Source organism: Antechinus flavipes, chromosome 3 (genome assembly GCF_016432865.1).
Source record: "Antechinus flavipes isolate AdamAnt ecotype Samford, QLD, Australia chromosome 3, AdamAnt_v2, whole genome shotgun sequence".
Lineage (NCBI taxonomy): Eukaryota > Metazoa > Chordata > Mammalia > Dasyuromorphia > Dasyuridae > Antechinus > Antechinus flavipes.
Window position 1 is genome coordinate 2,376,861 of NC_067400.1, and position 27,421 is coordinate 2,404,281.

Consider the following 27,421-nt stretch of genomic DNA (forward strand, 5'->3'; position numbering starts at 1 on the left):
CATTCCTTTTTCAGTTGAAACACTCCCAGGCCACACCTAGTGTCTGCCCAGGGGATGCTCCCAGGAGATGGGAACGCCAAAGTCCTCCCTCTGAGGAAAGCCTGGGACTCGGCTCTCTCCCCTCCCCTGCCCCCATTTTGGTTGTTTAGCTAGAAAGTTTGTATTTGTAAGGAGGATAAAGTCCCATCACAGGAGGGAAGGTGACCTTGGGCTCCAAAGGGCCAGACCTTCAGGCGGGGGATGGACCATCTGTTTCTTGCCATAGCAGGCTGGCCCCCACCTCCGGCTGGACCGAGCCTTGTACCAGAAGGTGGAGACCTTCCTTCCACTCAGGGGCCTGTCCCTGGTGACCCCGTGTTCTCTGAGCACAGTGAGCTCATGGGAGGAGCTGGTAGAGAATCTGGACTGGGGGGAGGTGGTGGCTTGTTTTATTTCCTGGGCCTTGGGAAGATGAATTAGACCGAGAGAGGGGGGGTCCCCCTGCTGCTGATGCCCGGATCATGTCGAGTGGGACCCGACTGCTCCTCCTTCCTCGGGTGACTGGCTGTCAGATAAAGGTGCCCCATTGTAAGAGAACCTAATAAACCCAAATCGGAGCTAAAAAAGCCCAACCCAAACCAAACAACATTAGCAAGTAAGGGGTTTCCACGGTGAATCCTTGTTTTCCAAAGGATTCACCTCAGAATAGCAGAATTCTGCTGGAGGAATTAAAATGTAATTCTGATAAGAATGTTGATTATTATTCTTGAACGACCCTGGTTGCTTAATTCACCAAAAGCACTGACTGTGTGCATATTATTGTAAAAATGAGTTTTTTCAGTTCCAAATTCTCTTCCTACCTCGGCTCCTCCCCCCATTGAGAAGACATGGGCAGTCAGGCAGAGCATTTCTGCATTAGCCACATTGTGGGGAAAAGGAAGAAAAATACAGAAAGAAAAAATGTGAAAGGTCACCAAACCGGAAATGAACTAGCTCCTGCCCTCAGGAAGCTCCGATGTATTGGGAGAAGACATGTATACAGAAAAGGAAATATAAAAAACCTTTGGAAGCCATTACTCTAGAGAGAGAGGGGAGGGGAGGGGAGGGAGGGGGAGAGGGAGACAAGAGGAGGAGGAGGAGGAGGAGAAAGAGAAGGAAAAAAGGAAGAGGAGGCAAGAGGAAGAGGAGGAAGAAAAGAGGAATAGGAGGCAAGAGGAGAAGGAGGAGAAAAAAAGGAAGAGGAAGAAGAGGAGCATGAGGAGGAGGAGGAAGAAAAGAGGAATAGGAGGCAAGAAGAGAAGGAGGAGGAGGAAAAGGAAGAGGAGGAGGAGGAGGAAAAGGAAGAGGAGAGGAGGAGGAGGAGGAAAAGGAAGAGGAGAAGAGGAAAAAAAGAGGAGGAGGAGGAAAAAAAGGAGGAGGAGGAGGAAAAAAAGAGGAGGAGGAGGAGGAAAAAAAGGAGGAGGAGGAGGAGGAAAAAAAGAGGAGGAGGAGGAGGAGGAGGAGGGCGCCTGGGTCCGGGGATGCCATCTGCCATAGGGAGAGCTGATCAGGTCGTGTGATCTGATGGCGATGAATAAGAAAAAATGAGAAGGAAACATGGGGATGGAAGGAGATGCCCCCGGAAGCCCATGGGCGACGGTCTGAGGTTCCTGAGCCCAGCGGGCTTTGGGGGCCGGCGGCGCTGCCCAGATGAGCCCGGGGCGAGGGGCGAGGGGGGAGGGGGAGGAGGGACGGGGGGAGGGGAGGACGCCGCCCGGGCCGCGGTGGGGAGGATGCCCTTCCGCTTGCGGGCAGCAGGGAGCACTGGTGCTCCGCGCCCGGCCGCCTCTGTGGCAGCTGCTGCCATTCAGGCAGAGGGGGCGGTTGCGCAGCTGGGAGGGTCGGGCCCAAGAAAGCTGCGTTTCTGTGGTTTTCACAGCTCCCCGAGCAGGGAACAGAGAGAGATGGTGGGAACCTCCTTCTCCCCCACGTTCGGCCCAATGTTTAGGCGGATCCTGGGGGGGGGGGGCTCTGCCCCTTCCTCTCCGCTGCCCTGGGGCCGCTTTCCGCACGGGGGCTGACGCCCAGAGCTCCCGGGGGGGGGCGCGGCTGGGTGGGCTTTAGGGCGCCCCGAGTCCGCGCCCTCCGCACCGGAGGCAGACTGAGGCTCGCGGAGCCCCAGAGCGCCCGGGAGCTCCCCTGTACTTTGTGGCCATCCCCTCATGAGAGAAAGCGGACCCCCCACACCCCCGGGCTCCGTCCCTGCGCAGAGCTCACCGGGGCTCCCGGGAGGCCGAGAGAGGCGCTGCCCCGGCGCTGGGAGAAGAGACTGTCCCGGGCCCCTGGAGAGCCCTAAGCCCGCCCGGAGAGCTGGGGCCTGGGGGGAGGGGGAGGCAGAGTCCCCGAGGGCAGGGACTCCAGGAAGGGGTCGCGGGAGGAAGTTAGGGAGGGCCCGCGGTGGGGGCGGGGCGCAGGCTCTTGGGGCTCATTTCTGTCAGTGGGCGTGTGAGGCCCTTGGGGGCCCCGAGAGGGGGAAGGGGGTGGGCTGCAGGAGGCCAGCCTAGAACCCCCTCCCGAGGCCGGCAGCCCAGCCCTGGCTCGGTTCAGAGGCCCCCTGACTGGCCAAGGTGTGGGGGGCTCTAGCCCACCCCGCCCCATCCCCAATACCTCTTACACAGGACCTCCAAGATGGGGAGCGCTCCTTCCTCCCCATTTCCTCCTCCCCTCTCCCCGTCCCCCGTTTCTGCCCACATTTATCTGAGGGGTGGGGGACGGGCCCCCTGACCACCCTGGGCCTGTGAGATGGCTCCAGGACTCCGGGGCCCAGAGGGGCTGAGCATCCCTCCCCTCACTGTGCTCTCTCCCCACGGTGTCTGTGACCGCCACCTTCCCAGCCACGCCAGGCGGCCCCTGGGCCCGAGGGGAGTCAAGGGCCACGTCCTCAGGGCGCTGAGTGCCTGGGGGACCCTGTGCTGAATGCAGAGGAGCCAGACTGCCCTCGGGGGCTTCCTCCTGTGGAGGACAGTGAGACCCCCCAGCTCTGACTGCCATCCTAGGCTGCACTGGGGGTCCCAGAGGGACCCGGTCCACACACATGTGCAGCGGCTGCCTCAGATTCTCCCTCCGTCCTCCGAAGGGACTTTCCTGAAGCTCCGTCCCTCCCCTGTGGCTCCCCCACCCCCAGGAGCAAGCTGGATGCCCTTGGGTGGTAGGACACGGCTGCCTGTGGCCCTCGGCTCCCTGCCGCTCCGGACAGACCCGGGGGCCTCGGTGTCTTGTGCTTCCTCCGGGATGTCCAGTGGGGCTGGGGGCCGGCTGGGAGCGGGGCCCGAGCTGATCAGGCGGGAGAGTCCCTCAGTCAGGTCCGGGTTTAAGGAAAAGCTCTTGGGCAGCTTCCCCTGGGCCAGACCTGAGTGGGGAGAGGCCAGTGTCTCAGCTACCAAGATGGCGGCCGTGGGAGTAAAGGAGGGTCCACGTGGCAGAGGCCGGGCACGTGGGAAGGGTCTTATGGGGCCGTGGAAAGGTGCTTGTCTCGGCCCTGGAGACCTGATAACAGCCTGAGGCCTGTAAAATGGAATTGTGGAGAGGCAGAGATGGGGAGAAAGGGAGACAGAGACGGGGAGAAAGGGAGACAGAGACGGGGAGAAAGGGAGACAGACGGGGAGAAAGGGAGACAGAGACGGGGAGAAAGAGACAGAGACGGGGAGAAAGGGAGACAGAGACAGGGAGAAAGGGAGACAGAGACGGGGAGAAAGGGAGACAGAGACAGGGAGAAAGGGAGACAGAGGAGGAGGGGAGAGCATTAACCCCCTTTACACTCTAGCTCTGCTCCCTTCACTTCGCATCAGTTGCCATAAACCCTCCCAGGATTTTCCGGAGGCGTCCCGCCCATCATTACTTAGGCCGATAGCGTTCCCTCGGTTCCTGCACCGCGGCCCGCTGGGCGTCCCCTTTGCCCCCCCACAGAACTGCTGAGCATGTTGGGTCCTTTCCCCTCTCTGATCTCTGTAGAACTGCGTGGTCTCCTGGGTTAAACGGTGTGCACGCTCCCCGGTGACCCCGGGGGTGATGGGGAGGACCCAGAGAGGCTGTTCCCGGCTTGTTTAAGGAGCATTAAGTCCCTGCTGGGAGCCAGGCCTTGGGCTTGGAGCTTGTGGTCAGTCCCGCCAGGCTGAATGGCTTCAGACAGGGAGCTTCTGGTGAAGGGCCGGGGGCCGAGCGCCTGCTGCAGGGGGAGGGGGAGGGGGAGGCAGAGGCAGGGGCCTGGGCGTGACCCCAGGTGTGCCGGGCCCCCCCTCCAGGCTCTCCCTTCTCGTTCTCCCGCAGATCATCTTCCATGATGTGGGCGTCTTGACTGAGAAGCTGTTCCCCGTGGTGGAGGCCATGCAGAAGCACTTTAGCGCAGGCTCTGGGACCTACTACGGGGACTCCATCTTCTTCTTGTCGGTCGCCATGCACCAGATCATGCCCAAGGGTAAGGAAGCTAGGGGCCGGAGGGGGCGGCTGCAGGGCCCTTCTTTGTCCTCGTCCTTTCCTGAAGTTCCCTGGATGCTCCGGTGGAAGGAGTGGAGATTGGGAGGTGACCGGGGGAGGGAAGAGGCCCCGTTTTCACTGGAAGATGGGGGGGCAGTCGCTGGGCTCTGGCCTGGGCCTGAGGAGGCCTAGTTTGGAATTCAGGCTCTGCCATGGCAGACTGTGTGACCTGGGCCTCACTGGGCTCAGCCATAACCCGGTGTTCCCCACTGGAGTACAGGACTCGCCCCCGCAGTCTTTCTGCTGGGTCTGCCTTTTCTGCCCTCTCTATCTCATCACTAGCTGGTAGAAAGGATGATTGCTGCTCTGCTGCCAGGGCTGGGGACTGTCCTTGGTCATGCTGGGGGATGGTGTGCTTGGTATAGGTGGCTTTGTGAGCCCTTGGAAACCTGGTCTGGTCCAGGGGATCTTGGATGGAGGATGTTCTGGGGAGGATGGGGATTCCTTCAGAGTCATTACCAATTGGATCCATGGAAAGATCTGTGCCCAGTGACCCCAAGACCAACCACAATGGGGCTGGTTTGGGGATCAAGTTGTGCCAACCAGTATGGAGGAGAGAAGGACAAGCATGCACCTTCACTTCCCAGTCATTGGCATAGACCTAGCCCTACTGTGGGGTCAGAAGGGAGCACTTCTTACTTGTAAGTTAGAATTTGGCACAAGAACCACTTCCAGTGACCAAGTTGTGTGTTTGCACTAATGGGCTCCAAATTTTTTGGCTTGGTCATCACAACCATGAAAAGTTTTCAGGTATGCACCCCCAATATGTATATGCTGTTTGTTATTTTTCAGTAGTTCCGTAGAACCAACTTTTCATGGTTCTATTTGGAATTTTCTTAGCAGTGATAATAGAGTGGTTTGCTATTTCTTTCTTTAATTCATTTTACAGATGAGGAAACTGAGGGAAACTGGGTTAAGTGATGTGCCCAGGTCCATATAGCTAATAACTACCTGAGGCCAGATTTGAACTCAGAAAGATGAAGGCTTCTGTGCACTGTGCACTGTGGCACCACTTCACCCTATATACTCACCACTTTATAATTTTTACAAATAAATGGATCATTCTTATTTGTAATAATGAACCTTTTTACAACTAATAACAAAAATGGAGATTTAAAAAGGATGATATAAAGATGACAGTAATTGAGGTGATGGGAGCCATTGGGATTTATTGAGTAGATGGTTGACATGGTTAAACCTGCACTTTAGAAAAAGACATTTTTATGGCTGAATAGAAGATGAACTAGAATGGGGAGAGGCAGGCAGACTCTTCAGCAGCTATCCCACTTGTGAGATGACGGTGGTCTGCAGCATGGTGAGGGCATTGTCCAAGGGGAGGGAGAGTATATTGGAGGGATGCTGCAGAGATGAAATAGAGAGAGAAGCTGCAGAGGTGAAATAGATGAGAGATCCTGCAGCAGTGAAATAGATGAGAGATACCGCAGGAATAAAATAAAATAAAATAAAAATAAAAATAAAATAAATGAGCAATGCCACAGAGGTGAAATAGATGAGAGTGCTGCAGAGATGAAATAAGTGAGATGAAATAGATGAGAGACGCTGTAGAGGCGAAATAGATGAGAGATGGTGCAGAGGTGAAATAGATGAGAGATGATGGAGAGGTTAAATAGATGAGAGATGCTGCAGAGGTGAAATAGACAGGAGATGCCACAGGGATGAAATCAACGAGAGATGATAGAGAAGGGAAATAGACGAGTGATGATGGAAAGGTGAAAAGAGGAGAGATGCTGCAGAGATGAAATAAATGAGAGATGCTGCAGAGGTGAAACAGTTCAGAGATGCTGCACAGGTGAAATAGCTGAGATGCTGCAGAGGTGAAATAGATGAGAGATGCCGTAGAGGTGAAATAGATGAGAGATGCCACAGAGATGAAATAGATGAGAGATGATGGAGAAGGGAAATAGATGAGAGATACTGTAGAGGTGAAATAAATGAGAGATGCCACAGAGATGAAATAGATGAGAGATGATGAAGAAGGGAAATAGATGAGAGATGCTGCAGAGGTGAAATAGACAAGAGATGCCACAGAGATGAAATAGACGAGAGATGATGGAGAAGGGAAATAGATGAGAGATAATGGAGAGGTGAAATAGGTGAGAGATGCTGCAGAGATGCAATAAATGAGAAATGCTGCAGAGGTGAAATAGATGAGAGATGCCACAGAGGTGAAATAGACGAGAGATACCATAGAGGTGAAATAGACGAGAGATGATGGAGAAGGGAAATAGATGAGAGATGCTGCAGAGGTGAAATAGACAAGAGATGATGGAGAGGGGAAATAGTTGAGAGATGATGGGGAGGTGAAATAGATGAGTTGCTGCAGAGGTAAAATAGACAGGAGATGACACAGAGATGAAATAAACGAGAGGTGATGGAGAAAGGAAATAGATGAGAGAGCATGGAGAGGTGAAATAGATGAGAGATGCTGCAGAGGTGAAACAGATCAGAGATGCTGCAGAGGTGAAATAGATGAGAGATGCTGCAGAGGTGAAACAGATCAGAGATGCTGCACAGGTGAAATAGTTGAGATGCTGCAGAGGTGAAATAGATGAGAGATGTTGCAGAGGTGAAATGGACGAGAGATACTGTAGAGATGAAATGGATGAAAGATACCACAGAGATGAAATAGATGAGAGATGCCACAGAGATGAAATAGATGAGAGATGCTGCAGAGATGAAATAGACGAGAGATGATGGAGAAGGGAAATAGATGAGAGATACCATAGAGGTGAAATAGATGAGAGATGTCACAGAGATGAAATAGATGAGAGATGATGGAGAAGGGAAATAGATGAGAGATGATGGAGAGGTGAAATAGGTGAGAGATGCTGCAGAGGTGAAATAAATGAGAGATGCTGCAGAGATATAATAAATGAGAGATGCTGCAGAGGTGAAACAGATCAGAAATGCTGCAGAGGTGAAATAGATGAGAGATGCTGCAGAGGTGAAACAGATGAGAGATGCTGCAGAGGTGAAACAGATCAGAGATGCTGCAGAGGTGAAACAGATCAGAGATGTTGCACAGGTCAAATAGTTGAGATGCTGCAGAGGTGAAATAGATGAGAGATGCCACAGAGGTGAAATAGACGAGAGATGCCACAGAGATGAAATAGATGAGAGATGCTGCAGAGATGAAATATACGAAATGATGGAGAGGGGAAATAAATGAGAGATGATGGAGAGGTGAAATAGACTAGAGATGCTGCAGAGATGAAATAAATGAGAGTTGCTGCAGAGGTGAAACAGATCAGAGATGCTGCAGAGGTGAAATAGACAAGAGATGCTGCACAGGTGAAATAGATGAGAGATGCTGCAGAGATGAAATAGATCAGAGATGCTGCAGAGGTGAAATAGACGAGAGATACCGTAGAGGTGAAATAAATGAGAGATGCTGCAGAGATGAAATAAATGAGAGGTGCTGGAGAGGTGAAACAGATCAGAGATGCTGCAGAGGTGAAATTGATGAGATGCTGCACAGATGAAATAGATTAGAGATGCTGCAGAGATGAAATTGATGAGAGATGTTGCAGAGGTGAAACAGACAAGAGATGCTGCAGAGATGAAATAAACGAGATGCTGCAGAGATGAAATAAATGAGAGATGCTGCAGAGGTAAAATAAATGAGAGATGCTGCAGAGGTGAAATAGACAAGAGATTCTATAGAGATGAAATAGATGAGAGATGATGATGTGAAAAAGAGGAGAGATAATGGAGAGGTGAAATACATAAGAAATGCTGCAGAGATGAAACAGAAGAGAGAGGTTGCAGAGGTGGAATCAATAAGCCTTGGCACCATACTGGATCTGGAGGGTGAGAGAGTTAGGAGTCCAGGGCGATCTTAGGTTGGGAGCCTGAGAGTCTGTGAGGATAGTAGTTCCCTCTGTTATAAGAGTGTACATGATGCAGTGGACAGAGTATGGCACTGGAGTCAGGAGGGCCTGAGTTCAAATTTAGACTCAGACACTTAATACTTCCTAATCAAGTCACTTAACCCCAATTGCCTTGCAACCCCCCCCCCCCCCCAACTAAAACCAAACAAAAGCATAAGAGAGAAGGTAGGCAGGGTGTGGGAGAAGTTTTTGGGGAAAGATGACATAATGAGATCTGCCATCTATCACAAGCCATCCATGCCTGCTTCTTCAGTGAAATTCAGTTTGTCCCATTCAAAACAAACAGGGGCTGGGAGTTGGGCCATCATTTAGCAGTAACTCCTGGGCTCCTGCGAAAGGCAGGAGTGATCTAGTCCTGGGGGAGCAAGGACTACTAGGGGTAGTAGTGCTGGAGGTTTCCTACTGACCCCTGCTCATCTAGTGGTGAGAGTTTCTGGTGAGCATTTCAATTATAATTGTCTCGAAGAGTCTGAGATCTGTTCAGGACGGGAGAAGGTGGAAGCTTGTACAAGAGGAAGGGATGAGGCAGTATTAGGGTCAAGGGCAAGAGTGAAGGCCCATACTGACCACAGCTGACACAGGAAGGCCTGGATAGTCCATCTTTCTGCTGGTTCAATGAGATTATAGTTGTAAAGCCCTAGCATGGCAACTGGCATATGGCAGGCACGCAATGCTCATCTTTCCCTTCCCACTTTCAGGTCCATTCATCACCTAACCCCTGTGAAGTCTGGCCACAGCCCCAACCCCAACATACAAGGTTAGAGTGTTTTATGTCACACACACACACACACACACACACACACACACACACACATACCATTCACCTCTGACTGCTCATCCACTCATATCTATGTCTTCTCATCTATCCCAGTAAGGCCAAAATTTGTGTCTCTCCATGGCCAGTACCAGGAATGCAGTAGGAGCTTACTAAATGTTCTCTGAATCAGATTGAAAGCTGGAGGCCCCATTGACGCATTCTCCCTCAGTCAACCTGACTCGTTAGAAGTACACGTTAGGAAGATCCATGTTGCCGAACACATGTGTGTGCATTTTGTGTGTGTGTGTGTGTGTGTGTGTGTGTGTGTGTGAGATTTCCTTTCCACTCGAATGGGATGTCCTTTCCTTGAAGTATATCCTGGGTCTGTGCCCAGCCCCCGTGAAGCATTCTGCCAAGCGAGAATCTGCAGAGATGTTACTCTTGTGTATCCCAGGGGCTCTGGGTTTGGGGGGGGTGGGGTCAATGGATTTCATTTTGGACTCTTTGCTTCAGCCCTTGCCCAGGACTTTCCCAGTCTCACCGTTTTCCTAGAGGAAAGAAAAAGGAAGCCACGCAGCTCTCCATTAGGCCTGAATCTGGCAGCTCTTGGTCTCTCCTTGTCCTCCTAGGGGGCTGCTAAGTCCTCCAAGAAGAGCCAGGCCTTCCCAGGGCTCCTGATGCTCCCCGGCAGGTCTGACTCTTGCTTGGGGGTCCCAGAGTGACTTAGAGATGCTAATGCTCCTCCCCTACCTGGATCCCTGAGGAGGAGCCCAGTCAGGACCCCCCTTCTCATCATGGGGCCCTTAGGGGCTCACGCAGGACCGGTTCTGTCTCCTGGCCTTTCACTTAGGCCAGGGGCTTTCTTCCTGGCTCAGACGTTGGAGTCTTCTGGGCCTTGGGGTTGGACGTGGTCCCCTGACTCCAAGGCCAGAGTCCTGCTTCCTCATCTGCCCAGCCCCTTGCGTTTGTGCCTTCTTCATCTTCCTGCCCAGTCTGCCAGTGAGGTCAGCCTGGGCATCCAAGGGCTGTGGGGTCTCACCTGTGCCCAGTGACTGGCAGGCTTTCTCCTCCTGCCCTCCCCCAGCCTGGTTGTCTCCTGACCCCCTGTGGCTCATGGTCTCCCATCCTCACCATACCCTCCCAGCGGGGCTAACCCCCTGTGGTCCATGGCTTCCCCTCCCCCCACCCCCTGTGGTCCATGGCTTCTTCTCCCCCCACCCCCTGTGGTCCATGGCTTCTCCTCCCCCCACCCCCTGTGGTTCATGGCTTCTCCTCCCCCCACCCCTGTGGTCCATGGCTTCTCCTCCCCCCACCCCCTGTGGTTCATGGCTTCTCCCCCCCCCCACCCCTGTGGTCCATGGCTTCTCCTCCCCCCACCCCTGTGGTCCATGGCTTCTCCTCCCCCCACCCCCTGTGGTCCATGGCTTCTCCTCCCCCCACCCCCTATGGTTCATGGCTTCTCCTCCCCCCATCCCTGTGGTCCATGGCTTCCCCTCCCCCCACCCCCTGTGGTCCATGGCTTCCCCTCCCCCCACCCCTGTGATCCATGGCTTCCCCTCCCCCCAACTTGCATATTTTCCCGCTCAGGACCTCTGGGGAGCTTCGGCCCTTTCCTCCGCGAGAGATTGGGGTGGGGGGGTCTCCCCCCCCCTCCCGCCCCATTCATTGCAATCCAGGCGTCCGCTTCTGAAACCGCTACTCTGGGCAGGATTAGGGGAAGCCGCTAGGGGGCGCCGGAGCACTGGGCCTTGAGTTCAGATGCCTCCTCAGGCGATTCCGGGCCTCGGGCGCTTCGGCCCCTTCTCCCTCACCTGTAAAATGGGGCCGAAGTGCCCGAGGAAGCCTCCGGCCTCCTTCCCAGAATAACGTATTTAAATGCAGAGGGATGAAGGAAATCATTTCTTCTGGAAATTATGGACGTTTGGGCCTGAGCAGTCCGCAGCCAGCCCTCCCCTCCCCCACGTTAAGGGGTCCTCGCTGCTCTGGGGGATGGGCGTGGAGCGGCGTTCTCCCCCCTCCCCCCTCGCGGCCTCAGCCCGTTTGGCGGGAGGGGAGGACGGGGGACCATGAGCCTCTGGGGGTCAGGAGGCAGCCAGTTCCGTCCCTGCCCCTGGACCCCCGTTCTGGGCATGCGTCTGCGGCCAAGGCTCGAACCCGAGGCTTCCTGGCCCCTCCCCCTGTCAGCCCTTTCAGGGAGCCGGCCGTGCCCCCCGCCCTTCCCCGCTCCCCTCAGGGCGCGCCTGGGGCTCTTTAAGGCCCCCGTGCGGGGCGCCCGCTCCGCGGCGCAGTAACGCCGGGCTTGGCTGGGGAGGGGGAGGAGGGGGGAGGCCGCCGCGGGCAGGGTTTCCCTTGTTTTCTCTGCTCCTGCCGCGGCGGGGGGGGCACCGAGCCGGCCCCTGCGCCCCCCATCCGGAGGCGGCCCGTCAGCCAGGCTGGGGGCTGCCCCGGGGGGAGCCCGGCCGGCGGGGGAGGGCCGGGGCTGCTCGGGGGGAGCGCGTGATGGACAGCTCCCGCCTGCCGCAGAGGGGCTGGCGAGGAGGAGGAGGGAGCCGAGGGATTGGCGGACGCGCGCTGCAGAAGAATCCTGCTGGCGACGTCCTCGAGATGCTCCGGAGGCTGCTGGCCGGGAGACGCGGACCCTGGGGCCGGCGCGGGGACCCCCTCCCCCCGTAAGCCTTTTCTGTGGTTCTGGGCGCGCCGCCCTGGGGAGCTCGGGCCGGGGCTGCGGCGGGGGCGGGGGCGGGGTCCCCCCCAGCGGGGCCGATGCGATGTCGGGCGTTCTTAGGGCGCTTTATTAGGAATGGGGGTTTCGTGTCCGGGCCCGAGAAGGGGCGGGAGAACCCCAGCGACCGTCCATCTGCTCACAGATTCAACAGGTGCCGACCCAGGGCGTCCTTCGGGCCGAGCCCCGCTGGGCAGAGGGAAAGCGCGGTCTTTCGCCCGGGGCGGGGGGGGGGGGGGGCTCCGGATTTCGCAGGGAGAGCAACATTTAAGTAGAAAACACTAAATTTGTGGGATAGCGGAAGGGTGACCGGCTCTGCGCGGACACTGGCTGCCCACGTGACCTTGGGCAATCGGCCTCAGTTCCCTCATCTGCAGAGGGCGGGGAGAGAGCTAGATGGCACCTGGGGGGGGGGTCTCAGCGCCAGACACAGCATCCTTCCAGCCCTAATTGTGGGAGGGAGCGGGCACAAGGACCGACTTTTGTAAAAGGGTCTGGGAGCGTTTTGGTGGGTTTGGCCCAGGGCCCCACTGATGGCTGGTTCCCCCAGGGCTCTAAGAACCAGCCCGTGGGAGCAGATCTTCTTTTCAGCAGAGATTAAGGCCGTCTTTAAGCTTTTGTTCCGAGGGAGGTTTCCGGGGCCTGGGGTTTGAGGGGCCATTGGAGGCTCAGAAGGAGGCCGTGAGGCCCCCGGAGAATGGAAGCAGTGAGCCGCCTCCCTTCATTAAGTTCCTACGTCACGTGGCCGGGGCTGGGGGGAGGCGGAGGGAGCCGGTTTCTGCCCTCAGCGGGCTTCCATCCTCCTGGGGGAGAGGCCGGGGCACTGGGCATGGGAGACAGACTGTGCTGAGTCACTCCTCGGTGCTGGGAGCGCTGCCTCCGGCCGCTTCCCCCCCCCCCCCCCCAGTCTGGGGCTTCCTCCCCCTCCCCCCCAGCATTCCCTCCTGAAATGGTCGTGGGGAGATGGGCTCCAGCTTCTCCCGCAGATCCGCCCTGACGGGGCCGGTTTGGAATCGGGAGGAAACGAGACCTTCCTAGGCCCTCTGGCCACAGCCCAGAGGATGCTCGCTCCTGGGAGGCTCGGCCCCCCCTCTCCCTGGGAAACGAGCCCAGGGCCTGTCGGACTTGGCCCCGACTCCTGGTGCCCTGGGCCCCTGAGATGCCTCGAGCAGCTGAGGTCTCATGCCCGGGCCTGTCAGAGGCGGGAGCAACAGGTTCTGCTTCTGGAACATCACCGGCTAGTGGGGGAGGGGGGCAGGGTGCCCAGAGTGCTCCCTCATGGCAGAGAGATGGGTGCTTGAGGGATTACGCCTCTCAAGCTGCCGGAGGGAGGGAGACTTGGGGTGGCAGGGCTGGAAAAGGCCCCGCTTGTCATGGGACCCTCGGATTGGGGGCTGGCGGGGACCTTGGAGAGTTCTGTGTCTAAGGCTGGTCTTTCACTGAGGAGGAAACTGAGACCCAGAGATGGGAGGGCTCAGGTAGGAGGCAGAGGCAGGGTTACAACCCAGGTGTTCTATGTTCTTTCCACCGTATTAAGTGTTCTTAGCAGCTCAAACCTTTTTTTTTGGATGATGGAGTTAAAAACTTATAGAAACACTTCTCCCTTCCTCCTTTCTTCTCCCTTCTCCTTTCTCCTTTCTTTTCCCCATAGCCTTCTTCCTTCCTATTTCCTTCTTCCTTCCTCCTCCCCCATCTCCCTTCCCTTACCCCCTTTCCCTTCTCTCTTTCCTCTCTTCCCTTCCTCTTTACTTCTTCCTTTTCCTTTCCCCCCTGCCCTTCTTCCTTCTTCCTCCTCGCCCACTCTCCCCTTCTCGCCTTGGATGCTGGTCTCTTCTCCAAGGATGTTGGGACAAGTTATTCAGAAACATGTCCTTGGTTGGTGTAGGACAGGTTGGAGACGAGAGGAGATTTGAGCTTCCTAAAGTGACAGGTATCAGCGCAGGTTGACAGTGGTCCATTTTAGATGAGCTTGGCTGTATTTCACCAGTCAGTTTTCTGGGGGTCCCCTTGGTGTTTGCGATTGAGATTTAGTCTGTTCTCATCACGGAGGCTGGTCTGATGATCCCCATCAGGGGACTGGGATGGACACTGGACATGACGTTCATGGTCAGCGTGGTGGCAAATAAGTAGAGTGTTGGGCTTGGAATAAGGAAGACTTGAATTCAAATTCTGCCTCAGACACAAACTTGCTGTGTGACTCTGAGCAAATCATTTTAATCTTTCTTTGTTTATTCAACTGGAAAGTGGGATAATCATAGTACCTGCCTCTCAAAGATGTTTGTGATCACATGAGAGAGATAACTCATATGAATGCTTCACAAGAGAAAAAGAAAAGAAAAAACAACTTGCCTCACTGGCACAGTACATAGAACAAGCTGTCCTTCCTTTGTAAAAAGGGCGGGTGCCGAGTGGGGCAGGTTCTTAGTGATTTCACAATGTTCTCTTGACACTGTATGTCATCTTTCTTTCAGTTTACATGACTATAGTTACATGTCTAATGTGTTCTTGGTTCTGCTGCGTCAATTAATTCGTATAAATCTTGCAGGCTTCTCTGTTTTTATCACATATCATTTCTTACAGCATAGTCATATTCTGTTACATTAATGGACCACATTCTGATGAGCCATTCCCCGATCATTATGGGCATTGACTTTGTTTCCAATTCTTAGCTATCACAAAAGTTGTACCATAAATATTTTGATAGATGGAGACTTTTTCTTAAAGATAGCTTATTAGAAAAACTCAATAATGGAATCTCTGCTTCAAAGAATATGGATGTTTAACTCACTTTAATCACATAATTGCTTTCCAAATGATTGTACCACTTCACAGCTTCACCGATAACATTAGTGTGCTTATCATTCCAAAATCCTACCAACATTGACAACTGCCATTTTTTGTCATTTTTGCCAATTTACATCCTGGGAGGTAAAACCTTAGTGTTGTTTCATTTGCAGTTTTTTTTAAATTAGTGATTTGGAACTTTTTTCAAATGTTTGTTACTACTTTTCCATTCTTTTGAAAGTTCATATCCTTTGACCACTTATCTATTGGGAAAAGGTTTTGGCTGTTTTTTTTTTTTTTTGTATGTATGTGTATACGTGTGTACATAGAAGTATCTGTTATGTGTACATATGTGTATCTATTTATATAACTTGGACATCAAATTCTTATCTGAAAAATTTGGTAGTCTCCTTCCTCCCTCCTCCCCAAAACAGTAAACAATCTGATATAAGTTTAACATGTGTAATTCTTCTAAATATTTCCTTATTCGCTATGCCGCAAAAGAAAAGTCAGTTCAAAAGTGAATAACAAACAAACAAACAAACAAACAAAAAAAAACATGAGAAAGGAAAAAAAAAACAAGTAAATAAACAAAAACAACCCAAAAAAAAGGTGTAAAACTGTTTTGATCCACATTCAGTCTCCATAGTTCTCTCTCTAGATATGAATGGTACTTTCCATCACAAGTCTATTGGAATTGCCTTGAATCGCTTCAAGAGCCAAGTGCATCAGTGTTGACCATAACATAATCTTCTTGTTATTGTAGATAATGTTCTCTTGTCTGCTCACTTTGTTCAGCATCAGTTCATGTAGGTCTTTCCAGGCTTTTGTGAAATCATTTATCATTTCTTATAAAACAATAATACTTCATAACATTCATAGACCATAACTTACTCAACCATTCTCCAACTGATAGACAGCCACTCAGTTTCTAGTTCCTTGCCACTATAAAAAGGGCTGCCACAAACATTTTTGCACATGTGGGTTTTCCCTTTTCTATGATCTTTTTGGGATACAGATCCAGTAGAGACATTGCTGGATCAAAGAGTATGCACAGTTTTATGTTCCTTTAGGTATATTCCAAATTGCTTTCCAGAATAGTTGGGTTATTTCACAACTTTACCAACAATGCATTAGCGTCCCAGTTTTGTTACCTCTCTGCCAACATTTATTATTATCTTTTCCTGTCATCTTAGTCTGAGAGGTGTGAAATAGTATCTCAGATTTGTCTTAATTTGCATTTCTCTTATCAATTAGAGCATTTTTAGTATGACTAGATATGGCTTTAATTTCTTCATTTAGAAATTGTTATATACTTTGACCGCATATTAACTGGAGAATGGCTTGCATTCTTATAAATCTGAGTCAGTTCTCTATGTATTTTAGAAATGAGGCCTTTTTCAGAAACATTGGCTATAAAATTTCCGCCCCCCCCCCCAGTTTTCTGCTTCCATTTTAATCTTGGCTGCATTGATTTTGTTTGTGCAAAAACTTTTCAATTTAATTTTAATATAATGTAATCAGAATTATCCATTTTGCATTTCATAATATTCTCTAGTTCTTCTTTGGCAATAAATTCCTTCCCCACAGCTCTGAAAAGTAAATTATCCCTTGTTCTTCTAATTTATTTATATCATTACCCTTTATATCTAACTCATGAACCCATAAAGACCTTATCTTGGTATAGATTGTTAGATGTTGGTCAATGCCTAGTTTCTACCATACTATTTTTCAGTTTTCTGAATTTGTCAAATAGTGAGTTCTCGTTTGTTGTTGTTGCATGTTCAATTTGATTTTTTGTTCTTTCTTTTGTTTTTGAAAGTGTTCAGAGATATAACATTATCCCAAGTACTGCTTTGGTTGTATCCATTAAATTTTGATATGTTGTCTCACTGTTGTCATTATTTTAATGAAATTATTGAATATTTCTATGATTTGTTCTTTGACCCATCTATTATTTAGAATTAAATTATTTAGTTTCCAATTAATTTTTAATTTTTGCTTTAAAGGCCCTTAATGAATTTATTACATTATGGCCAGTAAGACATATGTTTAATATTTCTGGGTTTTTGTATTTGTTTTATGGCCTAATTTATATGATGATTTTTTTTTTTTTTTGTGAATGTGTCATGCACAGTTCAGAATTATGTATGCTTCTTATTGTGTCTGTTCCGTATTCTCCAGCGGTTTTGCAATTTAACTTTTAAAAAATTATGTTCAGTTTCTTAGCTTCTTTCTTGTTTACTGGGTTTGTTGTTGTTGTTTGTTTCTAATATGATTGATTATATTGACTGTTTTCCTAATCTTGGTCCAGCATTCCTGGCTGCCACACACCCCAAGTCCAACAGATGTCTGTGTGTGGCCGTGGTCAGTCACTGTTTGTCCGTGGCTGTTCAGAACTGGGGCTGGAGGCTCCTGCCTGCTCCGTCCGGGGACCCTGATCTTGGGAGACGAGATGGCTGCAGAAGCCATGCTCTCTGTGGCGGGGAACCCCAGGTGATTTGGACCATATTTCCTGGATTGTTTAGCTTGGCTAGCCTCAGGAAACACTGACCCGAGCTCCCAAAGGTTTTTGATTCGGGGCCACAAATCCCTTGAGGAGGGCAGCTGCTTTCACCCATTTGGGACTTGTCGCCTGTCGTGGGGCCAATGCAGAGGATTGGCTGCTGCCTGCTAGGGCTCTGGGCACTCTCCGTGGTCCTGCCGCTCCATCCCCCTCTCATCTTCAGCTTCCTCCAGGCCCCCAAGTCTCAACATGGTATTTTTTGTCTTGGTCCAGACCCATGTCAAGCACTCAGTGTGGACATCCCCCCCCCCCCCCCCCCGCCCTTCCCCTCCAGAAGCTCTGTAATGCCCCCTCCTCCCCCCAATCAATTCCTGGGATTTGGCTCCTGGCCCAGGTGACTGTGGCTAAATCACATTTCATGTCTGTGGACCTCAATTTTCTCATCAGGAGGATGGACTAGATTAAAGGTCCATAGTGGCCCCCTGATTTGTGGAGGCTGTTCTTATGAATGAGGCGTGTAATGGTGGGGAGCCAGTCTTTCGGTTGGGATTGTCCAGAGGTGGCAGCCCAGCAGTGTGGGGGACTGCAGGGAGAGAGAGACATTCAGAGACGGTCATCCTTCCTTTCCCGGACCTGCTCTTTATGGAATATCCTTCCTTGAGACCTGTTCCTTCTCCCTTCTCCCATTCCTGAGTTCCTCCTGGAGCCTCCATGCTGTTAAGGACCCCGGCCAGCCTGCCCTCCTGCCCCTGTGCCCGGTACCAATGCCTTCGTTCCTCCCCTTCCCTCCCCCATCCTCCTGCCATCTCCCTTTTGGGGGCTGTTTTTTTCCCCATCAGAATGGAAGCTCTTTGAGGACAGGGACTGTTTTTCTTGTATCTCTGTCCACCTGGCACACAGTAGGTGCTTAGTAATTGTATGTTGATTGACTGTATATATTATATGATTGACTGTCTAACTTCTGGTAAATCCCAGCATGGACTCCAAGTCTACTGTATGGGCTTAACTTTTGTCTCAGTCTGCCCAGAGTCTTATACAGTAGGTGCTTAATGGATGCTTCTGGATTAGTTCAGTGCTGCTCCGACTTCTCCTCTAGTATTCTCCGCCCCCTCCCCCCATCTTCCTATGCTGCCGGCCCGGGCCCCTCTCTCTTCTATGACGTCCTCACCTTGGCTCCTTCTCTTCCCCACCTGGGCACAGTTATACAGTCATAGTTACATATAGTATACCGTTACGGTTATACAGGTAGTATATGTGCCCAATGGGCATTGGTCCTGTTTCCTCCTTAGGGACAGGCGGCGTTTAACGGGGCAGAGTGTCTGTGTGCTGTGCGCTGTTAGTGACTCCCAAAGTGGTCTTCGTTTCACAGCTCTACCAACAATGCACCAGCGCGCCTCTCCCCCACTGACGCCCCCACCTTTTGTTCTTTGTCACTTTGCAGGGTGAAGAACCTCGGGGTTGTTTGGAGTGCATTTGTCTGTTAATATGTTGTTAATGTGACTGATAATAGTTTGTAATTCTTCCTTTGAGAATGATTTATTCTGGGGCAGCTAGATGGCTCAGTGGGTAGAGCATTGGTCCCCGAGTCAGTAGAGGAGAATATGAGTTCAAATGCAATCTTAGATACTTATTAGCTGTGTGACCCTGGGCAAGTCACTTAACCCCAGTTGTCTTGTCAAAAAAAAAAAATCCCTAATTTTGAGAATGATTTATTCGAATCCTTTGATTCCTTTTCTACTGGGAAATGGCATTTGGTTTATTTGATCTCTCTTTGTCTCTTTTTATAGATATAGATATAGATATAGAGAGATCTTTATATATATTATGTATAATGTTAATACTACATAATAAAAATATAAAAGTATCTAGTTGTGCATATATATGTATATATTCTGTGTGATTTATAATATTAACAAAATGCTTGGTATTCTATAAGTGTCTCTATGATATATGCATATATATACATAGAGCCATACATGTATACATATGACTTATTGTCTATATATCTTGGATATCAAACTTTAAAAAAAGTTTGCCCACTTCCCTTCTTATCCTGTGTTTGTCAAAGTTGACTATCTGCTCTTTATGGTTGCCCCGATCCCTCCTTTGGCTAAAAATCCATTTCCTGTCCATATCTGAGAAAGGTATTTGAACTATTTAACTTTTAAAACATAGTTTGCTCTTTAATATGAAAGACATGTATCCATTTCGAATATAATATGGAGTGTGGTCTAAGGTATTGGTCTGAACTAATTTTTGCCAGATGGCTTTTCAGTTTTCTCAGGAGGTTTGTTTTTTTTTTTTAATCAATAGGCAGTTCTTTTCTAATTTATTTATCTAACACCAGGTGATCGAGTTCCATTTCTTCCTAGACTCTTGTCTAGTCTGTCCTATGGCTCTCTGTCGCTTAAAAAAAAAATTCTAAATGGTTTTGCTGATTGCTGCTTCTTAGTTTGGGGCCCTGACGTGCTGTCTCCCTCTGCCTTGACTCCTATTCATTATTTGCCTTGATATTGTAAGTTGGGAGAGAGGGATGAACAGCAGACAGACGGGGCCTTTGTGCTTCAAGATCAAAGAAAGAATGAAAGAATATTGCATCTGTGGGAATGTTCTGTGGTGTCTAATCTGACAGAAAAGGGACCCCCAAACTGAGGGGGATCCCTCTGGGTCCCACAGTGACTTACAAAACGACACGGGAATGCCCCGTGTCCTGCTGGATTTTTATTGTTGTTGCTCAGTTTTTCTCAGTTTTATTTTAATCCAGCTCTGGGTGCCCTCATGAATATTGTGGCCCCCGGCCATGGTTGGATTCTGGGCCTTAGTGGCTCCCTCCATGGTTATTTTGATGGAATTTCCTATTTATTTTTATTATTGCGTCATGGCTTTTACTGTTTTATGAGGAAATACTGATTTTTGTGTCTATTCTGTCGCCTGAAACTTTGCCGAATGGTCCTCAGCCAGCGTCTCTGCTGATTTTCTAGGACTTTCTCAGTGAAACAGCATCTTGTCAGCAAATAGTGTTTTGTTTCTTCTTTGCCTCTCTTTATACCCTGAATATCCTTCTCTTGTCTTCTTGCTTGTCCCAGTTCTACGCCTTCCTCTCTAGTGCTCCTAGCTGTTCCAACACTGTCAGGTGGGGAGGGGGGGAGGAGAGGGAACCTGCTGTGACTCCCCTTTCCTGGGGAGTCTTTTCTGTGTCTCTTGCCCATAACCCTTACTTTTGATTTTTAGTAGATATTCTTTACATTAAAAAAGGTCCCTCTGCCTACATGGGACCTTTTAAAAATATATAACTTTGGCTGCCTAATAACTAATCGTAAGGCAGCTGGGTGGTGCAGTGGATAGAGCCCCGGCCCTGAAGTCAGGAGGACCTGAGTTCAAATTTGATCCCAGACACTTAATACTTCCTGGCTGGGTGACCCTGGGCAAGTCACTTAACCCCAATTACTTAAACAAAACAAAAAATTAATTATAGTTTTACTCTATAATAATAAATAAAAATCTGCTTGAAATTTCCCGGCAATCAGAGAAATGACAATCCAGAATCTAAAGACGCTGCTGAGCGTCTCCATTGGCAGAAATGGCTGCAGACTGAGTGTGACTGGGGGCTGCGGATGGCCAGGGCCGCGTCCTTGGCCCAGTGGCCACCTCGGGCTCCGAAAGCCTGTGCCGGGTGCTGGGGCAGCGCCCCTCAGTCCTGAGGGTGAGGGGAGAGCGCCGCTGCACAAACACGGCCAGGGCTTGGGTCTGAGAATGAAGGCTGAGGAGTCGTCTCCCTGGGCAAGGAAATTGTGCCGCGTGGATGGAGATGGGGGGGCGGGGGGAGGCCCGGGCCCGGTGAGAGCAGGCCACCCAGCAACTGCCCCAAACAGTCAAACCGGGGCAGAACCACGCACAGAGCACGCGGTGCTCACGGCGCGGGGAGGGGCGCCGGGCTGAAGGCCCCGGGCTCTTTGCTCGAGGGCCCCGAGCTCTGCGCAGGCCTGGTTGCCTCCGGCCCTTTGCCCCCGGCTCAGTTCAGGAGTCCCCGGCGCCAGGGCCTTGCGCGCTCTCTGCGCTTAATGCTCCAGGTTGAGTGGGCACCCAAGCGTGCGTCCCCCCTTTTCCTTTGTTATTGTTTGTCGGCTCGTTTTTCTCGGAACCGCGTTTTTCCCAGGTCTGATCTTCCACAGAGTGAGGAATAAGGAATGTCCTAGGAGACCGCGGGCGTTTCCCCTCCGTCCCATTGCTGGTTTCTGCCGCCCTGCCGGCTGCCCCCCGGGCTGCTCCTGCTCTCACTGGCCCACGGGGAGTTTCCAGGACCCCCGAGAAAGCCTTGGTGCCGCCCGAGGCTGGGGCGACCTCGGGCAAGTGGGGGAGCCTGGGGAGCTGGGCTGGATGGCCTCTGGGCCTCCCACGGGCCTCCCGCTTCTGCTTCTTTGGCCGGGGCGCGCCGCTCCGTTCCCTCCGGAGTCGGTCAGTTGGTAACTGGGCCAGGCGGCGCAGGTGGGACTGGCTCCGTGTAAGCCTCGTTGGCCCCAGCCCAGATTCCCAACCTGTGGCCGGCGGAGAGAACGGCGTGTCCAGACCGTGGACTCTGCTCCCCGCTGTTTGCGCCCGAGGCCTTCCAGAGCGGGGCAGGACAGGGGCGGGCTCCTTGGCAGAGTTCTTGGGGCCCCACCTTCTGGGCAGGTCATGGACACTCAGAATCATGGCAATTATTTATTTCTGTTTTGTTGCTGCCTTGGTGTGTTGGGTTTTTGTTGTTAATATTGTAAAGTCTGTACAGCCCCAGTACTTCATACGACTTGCTATAGAGAGAAAGAATATTTTACCTTTCCTTGATATTCGTTTCTGGGATCTCCTCTTAGCTGATTTTTGTCATTTGATTTTTTTCCTTCCCTTTTCTTTTTTGAGAAAATTGCCTTTTATTGGCCTTAAAAATATAAACATGTGGAAGAAACCATCAGCAGGATGAATACAGAGACGTTTGGAGAGTCTTACATGAACTGATGCCGAGTGAAGTGAGTAGAACCACAAGATCACTGTACACGGCCACAAAATCAATTCTGATGGATCTGCACCCATCTGCACCCAGAGAGAGGACTGGGAACTGAGTGTGGGTCACCACATCGTACTTTCACCTTTTCTGTTGTTTGCTTGCTTTTTTCTCTCAGAATTGTAATATATGTAAACCCCGTGCTTTGATTTTCCAATTTAATTAGCCTTTTGATAGCTTCAAAATTTCAGTGTTAGAAAGAACCTTAGGGCTGTCCATTGAAGGAAGCTCACTTAAATTTTTTTTATTAAAGCTTTTTACTTTCAAAACATATGCAAGGATAACTCAACATGAATCCTTTTTTTCTTTTTAAAAAATTAGAGCTTTTTATTGACAAGATATATGCATAGGTAATTTTTCAGCATTGACAACTGCAAAACCTTTTGTTCCAATTTTTCCCCTCTTTCCCCGTCCCCCCTCCCCCAGATGGCAGGTTGACCAATACATTCAACATTAATCTTACAAAACCTTGTGTTCCAAATAGTTTCCCTCCCTTCCCCCCAACTTCTTTCCCAGACAGCAAGTAATCCAATATGTGTTAAACACGTGCAATTCTTCTCTAATTCCACATCTATCCTGCTAGCCAAGAAAAATCAGATCAAAAAGGAAAAAAAAAGAGAAAACAAAATCCAAACAACAACAAAAAGAGTGAGAATGCTCTGTTGTGGTCCACACTCTGTTCCCATGGTCCTCTCTCTGGGTGTAGACGGCTCTCTTCATCACTGAACAAGTGGAACTGGCCTGAATCATCTCATTATTGAAGACAGTCACATCCATCAGAATTGATCTTCCTATAATCTTGTTGTTGCCGTGTCCAATGATCTGGTTCTGCTCATTTCACTCAGCATCAGTTCATGTACGTCTCTCCAGAACTCTCTGAAATCATCCTGCTGGTTGTTTCTTATAGAACAATAATATTCCATAGCATTCCTATACCATAACTTATTCTGCCATGATGGGCTTGCACTCAGTTTCCAGTTTCTGGCCATACAAAGAGAGCTGCCACAAACATCTTTGCACATATGGGTCCCTTTCCCTCCTTTAAGATCTCTTTGGCTAGAGAGGGATCTTACTTTAAAAACAAGCTGCTGGAATACTCCCAGTGATGGGAACCTGCTTCATGAACTACCTCTCTGCATTTGGGGCTGATTCTGATGGTTTTGGAAGGGTTTTCTTAGGCTGTATGCAGTTACTTCCTTGTCACTCTTTCCCATCCTCTTCTTGCCCCCAGAAGAACATAGATATGCATCCAATCCTATGCCAGACCTTCTCTGTGTCTGCCGTTTGTTGATTTTAGATCCTGATTCCCCAAGATAGGAGAGTCCTTCGAGCCTCTCTTTTGGCAGATGAACAAAGTTTGGCCTTCCTTGGAAAATGAGCTGTACTTGCTTACAGAAACAGCTGGGAAGAAGGGTCTGTTAAGGAGCTTTTGGGGGCTGCCATCAGTGCCCACCGTGCTCTGGGGGACTTGGACAAGAAGAGCCCCCCTCCTTAGCCTGAGCTACTCTAAGGTCTGGAGGATGGAAAACAAATCAAGCTTTTTCAGTGGGTTTGCAGTCAGAATGAGATGCAGGGGCTTTGGTCACTCCCCGAAGGTCCCTCATTTTTAGAAACCATAATGAGAAGCAGAAGCAGACAGGGTGGATTTCGGGGGCTGGCAGTTTGTCCCCCCTTTCCCCTCCCCCCCCAGAGGGAGCATTACAATGCCAGGAACACATAATTGGGTTTATTGGGACTTTCCTAACAAACCCATGATTTTTCAGGACAGAAATCTGTGGCTGTCATTACCCAAGTGGGAAGCTAAGAAGAAGCAGGAAAAACAGAAAGAGGGGCAATGAGGGCCTTCTGGGTCATGTAAATAGCAAGATGAAAGACTCTGTGTTTTCTCCAGGACTCATGGCCTTTTAAACCTCTTCAGAATAGGAGTTTGTGCAAGAAAGAAATCAATTTTAGCTATCTTGACACCAAGAAGAGCCAGAGTGGTCACCCTCCTGCCCACGGAAAGCTTGCAGCTTTTCATTCTTTGGATGAGTTGAGTCATTGCTGTTGAGAAGGGCTGTGCTCTGCCCCGACAGATGCTGGGATAGCATCCCACTTGACACTGGGAGCAGGGGCTCTCCATTTTCTGGCAGTGTCTTTTCCAGCTGTCCCGGGGCCTTCTGGGCGGGGAGATCTTTTCCAAGTTGACGTCATGTGAAGGTCCAGAATTCCTGGTTTTCCATTTCCCACTATTTGACCCTTTTCTCTCCCCTTGAGAATCTTAGGCTGAGATTTAATGTGCCCTCAATATTGTAAATATTTTTCTTTGGAAAGGTCTGGAATGATTTTAAAATGGGAAGGGAGGGAGGGAGAGGAGGGAAAGGGAAGGAGGGAGGGAGGGAAGGAAAAGAGGGCAGGATGGGGGTGGGGATAGAGGAAAGAGAGAAGGGGAGCCCGGCATCCTCAGCCCCCATTTATTTCCCGTCCTTGTTCCTGCCCCATCATTCAGCCCTGGGCGCAGTAAGGTCAGGCTAATCACAATTTCCTGATTGAATTTACGGCCTTGTTTTTGTTTGGGATTTGCAGCCGGAGGGGCGGGATGGGCTTCCCCCTCCCCCTCCCCCTTGGGATTTGGGCGCTTGTTTGGACTTTTGAGTGACAGTCACGGCCCCGGGCGGTAATTCCATCCCCAGTCAGATGACGGTCCCGTGGCCGTTTAATTGGAAGCTGCTGCGACTCCGGGGCCAGGTTTCCACTGGCCGCTTCTGGAGCCGTTTCCGAGGCCTGAGCGTCTCTGGTGGCAGAGGGGGGGTGGGCGTGGGGCTGTGGAACCTCCGGCAGAGCTCAGGCCGCTCAGCAAGTGGGTGGGGGGAGGGGAAGAGGTTCTTTGTACAGAGTCAGGGGCCTTTATTTAGCGCCTGCTGTATGGCAGGCCCCGGGGCTCAGAGACTCCCTGCTCCGGCCCCGGGCCCAGCCGCGGCCGGGGCTGGCTGTGCTCCTGCGGGGAGGGGCCAGCGGACGGATGGCTCTCCTTCACTGGGGGCTGCCGGCCCCAGACTGCGCCCCAGGAGCCCTCCGCCTTCTGGTACTTTCTGGGCGACTCACTGAAAGCTGTCATAAAAACAGGAAATTCCGGGATGTGCCAGGGCAGAAGTGCCCGCCTCCTCTCCAGGCCGGGCCGCTCCGCGCTGACCACTGACCTCCCTAGCAAATGTGAATATTTATCGCAGTGTCTCCTAGTCCCTCCCAATGGGCCGCCCCTTAGTTCCAGGAGCCCTGGCTCGGCTCCGGACACCCACATGGGGGGAGGGGCCTGGACGCCCCGGCCCTTCTGCTCCCCTCCTGGGCCCTCCCCGCCAAGGAGGGGATGTCTCATCTCTCCTCACCTGGGGGGCACCCCCTGCTGCCGAGCCCACTGGGGAAATCCCGGTCCTGCTTCCTCCTCTCAGGACTTTCCTTCCAGGCTCTGGTCCTTTCGGGGGCGCAGACTTCAGGGTCACCCCGATCTCGGCCCTCAGTGAGTGCCCGGCCCCGCCTTGATGCTGCCATTCTGCCAGCTTTGCCCACTGTGGGCGAGGAGCCGCTGGCTGGGGAGACACAGAGTTAAGCCTTTTTCATTGGGGGCTCTCTCTGGGGTCCCCTGACCTATCCGGAACACGGCTTGCATTGACACTTTTTGATGACATAACCAGAAAAAGCCTGGAGCCCTGGAACAACAGCAAAAGGTGCTGCAAAAGCGCCGAGAGTGATTGTGGGGAACGGGATGCTCTGCCCCGGGGGTCCCTCGCCTCTGTGCTTGGAGGGGCCCTGCTCTCTCAGGCCTGGTCAGTGTGCCCGTCTCTGCGGGCACGGAGCGCAGCTCACGGCCTTCGTGGTCGCGACTCCAGCCCCTGAATCTGCCATAGCTCCGGGCCCCAGCAGTGGCCCTGCCGTGCCTTCCTTTCCGGCCCCGCCGTCGGGGCCCCGGGGACCCCTCTGAGCCCGGGCTAGAGCTCCCTTGAGCCAGGCTGGGCCCTGTCTGGGGGTCAGCCTCCCCCACCTCCCTGTGCCCAGGCCATGGGCGCTGCTGGCAGAGCCCTCCTCCTCCCCCCAGCAGCCCTGGGCCCAGCGCCATGTCTGAGCGGAGCTTGGAGCTGCAAAGACCTTTCCAGGAAATCCTGCGCTGACTAAGCCTGGAACCCGGGCCGGGACAGGCCCCAGTGGGGCGGCTGCTCCCCCCTGGAAGGAAGCCCCACGCTGACCTCTGGCCTCTGCAGGAGTCAGAAAAACAAGGTTTTCTTTCGTTTTCGGCCCTCTTCCAAGGAGGGACTGAGCTCAAGCCAAGGTTTTCCAGCTCCCATTGTTGGGCAGGCTCCTCCCCTGTGCTTCTCCCCTTCTTCTGACGTTCTCTCCTCCAGACAGCCGGGAGGAGAGTCAGCGACCAGTTTTTACAGAGCCCTTTGCTGTGTGCCCAGCCCTGTGCCAGGTGCAGTGGATACTGTGCCCACTCTGTACCAGGTGCAATGGATACCACGGGGATTGTGCCCATTGTGTGCCATCCCTGTGCCAGGCACCACAGGACAGTGCCCACCGTGCCTAGATCTGTGCCAGGCACCATGGGGATTGTGCCCATGTGTGCCCAGCTCTGTGCCATGCACCACAGGGACAGTGCCCACTGTGCCTAGATCTGTGCCAGGCACCATGGGGATTGTGCCCACGTGTGCCCAGCTCTGTGCCATGCACCACAGGGACAGTACCCACTGTGCCTAGATCTGTGCCAGGCACCATAGGGATTGTGCCCACGTGTGCCCAGCCCTGTACCAGGCAACCTCGGGGATTGTGCCCACTGTGCCTAGCCCTGTACCAGGCACCACAGGGATTGTGCCCAGCCTTGTGCCATACACCATGGGGACTGTTCCCACTGTGTGCCCACTCCTGTGCCAGGCCCAGCTCTGTGCCAGGCAACACGGGGACTGTGCCCATTATGCCCAGCCCTGTACCAGGCACCACAGGGACAGTGCCCACTGTGGCTAGATCTGTGTCAGGCGCCATGGGGACTGTGCCCATGTGTGCCCAGCCCTGTGCCAAGTATGTGGGCTTGTCTCATTAAGAGGGCGGGACAGTGCTGCTGTTTGACAGCCCCTTTTAGCGTGGGCACCTCCTCTCAAGAACCTTACATGGCTCAGCTGGCCAGTGAGTCAGGGAGAGGGAGGGGTTGAGGGATCAAGGAGAGGGGGGAAAGTGATTGAGCTGT

The 27,421-nt window shown here is 51.9% G+C and overlaps 1 protein-coding gene across 1 annotated transcript in view; it reads left to right on the forward strand.

Annotated features, from left to right (window-relative positions):
- Positions 1-27,421, forward strand: part of XXYLT1 (xyloside xylosyltransferase 1) — a 44,376-nt gene that overhangs the window by 5,489 nt on the left and 11,466 nt on the right. Inside the window, exon 2 of the mRNA XM_051985509.1 lies at positions 4,285-4,432. Within this exon, the coding sequence (XP_051841469.1) occupies positions 4,285-4,432 (148 nt within the window). The remainder of the gene's footprint in view (positions 1-4,284; positions 4,433-27,421) is intronic.